General features: G+C 41.9%; 2 protein-coding genes across 2 annotated transcripts; one reads left to right on the top strand and one right to left on the bottom strand.

Annotated features, from left to right (window-relative positions):
* Positions 724 to 2,473, top strand: LOC104747779 (expansin-B1-like). The gene is made up of 4 exons (XM_010469468.2): positions 724 to 1,099; positions 1,233 to 1,542; positions 1,805 to 1,934; positions 2,041 to 2,473. The coding sequence occupies exons 1-4, from the start codon at positions 925 to 927 to the stop codon at positions 2,242 to 2,244; spliced, it is 819 nt and encodes a 272-aa protein (XP_010467770.1). The 5' UTR covers positions 724 to 924; the 3' UTR covers positions 2,245 to 2,473.
* On the bottom strand, positions 2,835 to 5,172 carry LOC104747778 (clathrin light chain 1-like). The gene is made up of 3 exons (XM_010469467.2): positions 4,713 to 5,172; positions 3,745 to 3,898; positions 2,835 to 3,648 (listed from the first exon to the last, which is right to left on the bottom strand). The coding sequence occupies exons 1-3, from the start codon at positions 5,081 to 5,083 to the stop codon at positions 3,166 to 3,168; spliced, it is 1,008 nt and encodes a 335-aa protein (XP_010467769.1). The 5' UTR covers positions 5,084 to 5,172; the 3' UTR covers positions 2,835 to 3,165.

Raw genomic sequence — 6,590 nt, 5'->3', positions numbered from 1 at the left:
GAAAAAGATAAGGGATGAAAATGGACAAGAAGAAATTTGTTGTATTTTTGAACTCAAAAATAGAAAAGGACAGCACGGAAAAAATGAAGGTAAATGTAATATATAGTTTGGATACTATTTGGTCAAATAGCAAATGGTAGTTCCTTAATTTCTTTCTAAAATTCTACTATACAATGCATATAGCCCAAAAAAAAAACAAAAGAATCCACTAATTTTTTATATCTACATCTAAATCATTAAGTGATATATCCTCTTCATATCTTCAAACAATCTATTATATTCTACTATATATATTAATCAAACTTGCTATGTGATCAGTTCACATTGAAACAAATACATAGACTTTGATTCGAATGTTACCTCTATAGTTACCAATTACGAAATCGACAAAAATTTAGCTATACCACAAACATACAGTAAAAACTAAAAACTAATGTTACTGTTTTGTGTCATCAATTAAACCCAAAGAAACAACCGACAACAATAATACTAAACAAAGATACCACTGTCAATGTGTCATATATAGTTTTACATAGCCATACAAAAGAGAGAAAGAACTAGTAGAAGTGTAAGAGTGACGGAAGAATCTTGTCCCAACCAACCAAGATTGGCTTTAAAAGAAGGGAAACGAGAGAGCTAGAATCTTATAATAATTGCAGAAACAACCTTTACCCTACGGGATCGTGCTATATATATCAATTATCAAGGCCCTAACTGGTCAGTGTAGGTCCGCATCTCCCCTCAGTAAAATGGCTCAAGGACATCATCGTCATTTTTTTATTTGATGCCAAAGACTTTTTCATTTTTGCAGACTTCTTAAACCATCCTTCTTCTCTATATTAACCAAGTAACCAACGATTCCTCCACACTCTCTCCCAACTTTTTTTTTTTTTTTGGGTTAGTCTCTCACCCCGGTCGGTCAAAATGCAGCTCCTTCCGGTCATCTTACCGACAGTACTATACGTCTTCCTCCACCTTTTAAGAGGCGGCTCTGCCTCTGTTCCGCCATTGGCTCATTCCAGTCAACACGTGCCAGCCTCTCATTGGCTTCCCGCTACCGCCACCTGGTACGGAAGTCCCGAGGGCGACGGCAGCAGCGGTAATTATACATCTCTTTACATAATTTTCTTTTTGGTGATTGGGTTTTGATGTAACAAATCAAAATTTACTGCGAACTCAATCAGCAATTAATAATTAATGTTAAGGGCTTGTAAATTAATGAAACCGCGCAGGAGGAGCTTGTGGTTACGGGTCGCTAGTGGATGTGAAGCCCTTCAAGGCTAGAGTTGGAGCGGTGAGTCCGATTCTGTTCAAGAGCGGCGAAGGCTGTGGTGCATGTTACAAGGTCAGGTGTCTCGACAAGACCATTTGCTCTAAGAGAGCGGTCACCATTATTGTTACCGACCAGTCACCGTCAGGACCATCTGCTAAAGCAAAACACACTCACTTCGACCTCAGTGGTGCAGCCTTTGGCCATATGGCTATTCCCGGCCATAACGGCGTCATCCGCAACCGTGGTCTATTAAACATCCTCTACCGCCGGTACCTTTTCGCGCTCTAAATAACCAACTTATTATTTTATTTGACTTCCCAAGTTCCAAATGCTAACCAACAAATTAAATGTGTACATGTTTTGGTTTTTTCTTACATTGGGAATGGGAGGAGTAAACAAAACAAATAAACTTTAACGGCGTTCTGTTTTTTTCGATGGTCCCGTAGTTTGACCATTGACTACACAACACACATCTATGGATCTCTGACACAAAACACTTACACTTGTAATTTGTTTTGTAAAAAAAAACAGAACGGCATGCAAATACAGAGGGAAGAACATAGCATTCCATGTGAACGCAGGATCAACTGATTATTGGCTATCTCTTCTAATTGAGTATGAAGATGGTGAAGGAGACATTGGCTCTATGCACATTCGTCAAGTAATATATATTTTCTCGTTCGTTATTTGATCTCCCTCCACCATTGCCTTAAAATGTCACATTGTTCTATAATTTTACTTAGATTCGTATATGTTGAATTATCAAGGCCGGGTCTAAGGAGTGGATAGCGATGAAGCACATATGGGGAGCAAACTGGTGCATCGTGGCAGGACCACTCGAGGGACCATTCTCCGTCAAGCTCACCACTTTGTCCAACAACAAGACACTCTCCGCCACCGACGTCATCCCCAGTAACTGGGTTCCCAAAGCTACTTACACCTCCCGGCTCAACTTCTCCCCTGTTCTCTAATTAGCCTCTCCTCATTATTTAATTTTTTGTTGTTGTGGGAGAGAGTAACACAAAGAGGACAATGAGTGAAGAGAGAGAGAGCAAACAGTAAGTAATACCAGAGATCAACTGTAGCCATCTCCAAAGTTAGGGGAAGAAGAGCTTGCAATGTATGTGTGACTACTAACTTTCTATGTTGTCCCTTTTCTTGTTTTCCTTGTCCATATAGGGATGTGTGTGTCATCTATAATTTTGTTTGTGGGACATTACTATATAAGAATTTACTCGGTAAAAAAAAAACTGTAATAATGTAATATGCAATCTCATTACTTTTTTCATCCAACTCTTCTGTCTGCCCCACTTTCTCTAACGACAACGCCACTTGGAAACTCTTTCAACATAATTGTATCTCAAATTTAAGTGTGTTCAGTTCTCATTCACTTTCTAACATGCTCGTTCCTACATACATTATACATACATGGTGTCCGTGCCTGGAAAGAGACGAAACAACTGGACCTGACAACCACGTGCCCCATTATCAAGTCACTACGTAAATAATGTTAAGATGGTTCACATGCCACGACCATCTCAACCACATTATGCCCACATTCTTCATACAATCCAATGATTCATGATTCATCCAACAAACTTTAGTTCTTGAAGTCTTACAAATGAAATACGTGGAACCAAAATGATTTTAAAGTGAACATCATCCAAGACAAAAAAACCAAATTTTGCAGAACAAATATAATGGTAAAAAAAAATAATAATAACCAAAACAAAAGGACTAAAATTCTCTCTCCAGAAGAGGAAATGGTGTGCCCACAGATAGCCCCCAATAGAGCGTCTATGTGCACATAACTTACCCCTTCTTATTTCGCCCGCAGCTATTGTGACTTCAATATCAAATAATCCCCACAACAGTAATACTAAAGACCTTTTTCACTCCGCCTTGGCTCCCTCAGCCTCAGCCACAGGTTTCTCTCCCTCTCCTGAGGCAGCAACCTCAGGTTTAGCTGTTTCAACACTTGCGTCTTTGGCAGGTGAAGCAGGTTTTTCCTCTGTGGCCTTTGGATCCACAGGTTTCCCATCTTTTAGGTCCTTGGCGTCTTTCCCTCCTTTTGCATCCTTCCCATCTTTTGCATCTTTGGCATCTTTGGCATCTTTGGCTGGAGGAGGAGGTGGCATCATGTGGGGTGGGGGATTTGTCTTGAGCTTCAAGAATATCTGCCTCATTCTACCAAGATCAGTTGGTTTCCCAGGTTTAGGACCTTGGATAACATTCACTGATGGTTTCTTGTCCGGATCCTTTTTCCCTCTCTTCTTCTCGATGTTGGGAACCTCACGCGGGATTAGCTCTGCAATAGCTTTCCAGTAATGCTTGTCAACATCTTTGTGGAACTTCTCTTGGTTAGCCCAGTATAGCTGTAAGAGAGACAAAAATCATACAAGTTTCCAATACACCTAAAGAGTCTTAAATGGCTGCAACTGGGAACTGGGAATTCTCTTATCACTGCTTACTTTTTCCTTTTCGCGGTTATCAGTCTTGTTGGTCTCAATAGTCTTGTCTCTTTTCTCATAGAAGGCTTTCTTGAAATCTTCTGCTTCAGTTATGATCTGGTTCCGCATCTCCTTCTCTTTCTTTTCCTTCTCCTCAAGGTGAATGGCGTTTAGACTGCAACAAATGCGTGCCAAAATATCAGCTTCATATACAATGTTGAACAAGAGAAGAAAAGCATGGTGGTTCCACTTTCCAGTCTAATCTGATACAGAATTGAGACACCACTGAAGAAGATGAAAGCTATGGAAACATATACTATTTCGGGTTGTTTCTTATTCGAAATCAGATGACAGAGATTCTTTCATACAGGTAAAACAAAAAAAAAAGCATGGTGGTTCCATTCTTTCATACAGGTAAGAATCTGATATCAAAATTGACACATTACAGAAGAAAAAGAAGATGATAGCCACAACGCATACTAATCGGATTCTATCCGAGATTAGATTCCAGTTCAGGTCACAGAGATTCCTTCGTATATGATGAACAAAAAGAAAACAAGGTAGTTCAAGTCTAATCTGATACACAGAATTGAGACATCACAGATGAAGATCATAGGTAAAAAAACACAGGTTCTTTTCTTTGTCCAAATAAGAAGACAGAGGGATTGCAATAGAACTCCGATCGAGCAAACCAACCGTGATCTACTTCAAATATTCACTTAGCTACTACTCTTCAAAACACACATTACTTATCAGTAACTAACTAGTCGCTCTCCCAAATGAGAGGAAACAATGATAATACCATTCTTGAAATTATTATGGATATTGGAAGATGGCATAAATCGAATCCAATAAATCTATCTAACTAAGAAGACAATAAGATCTAGTCGTAATCCAGCATAGTAGTCACAAGAAGCTTGAGAGAGATCTCTATCTAGACGTGTAATTTCCGTATAAGAGAGATAGAATGAATCAGATAGAACACTAACCGGCGCCACTCACGGCGTTGAAAACCCTCCTCCCTCATCTCATTCGGATCTGGAAGAACCGGACCATCGGAAGAGAAGATCGCGTCGCCGCCGTTGCCGTTAGCGTCAGACTCGAACGGAGAGGAAAACTCGTGGTTAGGTGAGGAAGCACCAAATCCGTAGCCGTTGGGGGAAGCAGGATTGTCAGATCCATAAGCTCCATCACCACCATTAAAAGAAGAGGAGAATCCACCGGAGGGATGTTGATGTTGATGTTGATGTTGAGTCGGGGGAGGTGGCTGAGCTTCGGAGAAACTATCGTAGCCAAAGTCATCGTGCTCGGACGGAGAATGGGTTTGAGGTGGGAAGTCTCCGTCGTCAAAAGTCGCCATGGTTAAAGGAGCTTTTCAGATCACCACAGATCCTCGTCTCTCGTCTTGGGGGACTACGCTTTTGACGTTAGGCGTAGATCTGACTCGCATTATTATTTTCTTCAAAAAAAAAAAAAAAAAAAAAGCACACGTTGACCAAAACGTGTAACCAACTCACCGAACCGAACTGAACCGAACAGATCGTCTTTTGATCTAAACGATGTCTCAAACCGATCTTCTTGAAAAGATCAAAAAAAAAAATTTCGATTCTGAGCTTTTAACGAAAGAGGGAGGGAGGGAGGGAGGCGAGACGACAATGGCGGATCGGTTCTTCGAAAACAAACGTGATTCGCTTAGTAATCTGTGGGGAATATTGCTTCTGTTCATCAACAAACAAATACGTTGGCAAATGTTGGTGCGGGAATTAGCACCCCTAACATACCGATCTAAACCCGATTAAAGGAACCGGTTATCTAAACCAGGAGCTCGACCTTAATTTGGACTTCATTTCTGAAGGCCCAATAGTACCGAGAAGCCCAGTGCCGAGGTGACAAACCGACGTCTCAACTCGCCCTGCGGCTGACCTAGCAAGAAAAGAAGGACTAGCCTAATCAGCTCGGCCATAATTAGGAAACTGAATATATTCAATAGATCTTCGAAAACCTATAAATAGAGGGCAATCCTCTCATTGTAAGATCATCCAGCAATCAATACAAAACCCTAATTCCTCTTTGTTCTTAAGTAAAACCTAACTTGTTTTCCAAGAGATTTCAATTCTTCTTTTCTTGTTTACTTTGATCCGAGTTCTTAAAGAGAAAGTGTTATTGAATTTGTTTCTCCTCTAAACAAATTCATTGTGTGAAACACCAGTTTCTACAATTTCATTGTGTGAAACACCAGTTTCTACAATTGGCGCTAGAAGGAGGGGACCTAAGTTCTCAAAGTCACTTATCTTTTAGATTTCTTCACAAACAAGCAAGAGCCAATACCATGTCTCTGGCCTCCGACAACGGTGTCACCAACGCAACCGCCCCGCAACAAGATGACCCAGTCATTAGAGCCACAACCTCGCAGGATGTCGCCGCGAATCCACCTGTCGGCGCGCCCACCACGCGTGTCTACGTCCGGACGGGCATCCGCTGCACTTCGGACAACCAAGCATATGATTCAGCGGCACCCTCCGACGGAGTGGAGGACGCTGAGATACCCCACCTCGGGACCCAGGAACCTGACGAAGTTCCACCCGTTGACGGATCTGTCGATAGACAAACTTCGTCCGCGCAAATCGCCCAACCTTCCCAGCTTGTCTCCATGGACGACCTCCGTCACATGTTCGGAACAATCTCCAAGGATCTCTTTCAGGCGATCTCCGCAACAAATCAACGGTTGGACACGATAGAGCGCAGCGCGCCCCTGCCACTTCAACAGAGCGAGGCACCATCACAGGAGGTTCAGAGGAGTGATCCTCTAAACCGCCGCCTGTTTAGCGACCAGCCATCTTCGGCTTTCCGGTTTCCAAGCCAGCGCG

Source organism: Camelina sativa, chromosome 15, assembly GCF_000633955.1.
Source record: "Camelina sativa cultivar DH55 chromosome 15, Cs, whole genome shotgun sequence".
Lineage (NCBI taxonomy): Eukaryota > Viridiplantae > Streptophyta > Magnoliopsida > Brassicales > Brassicaceae > Camelina > Camelina sativa.
Note: the sequence above shows the minus strand (reverse complement) of the source record. Positions and strands in the feature narration are given on the sequence as shown.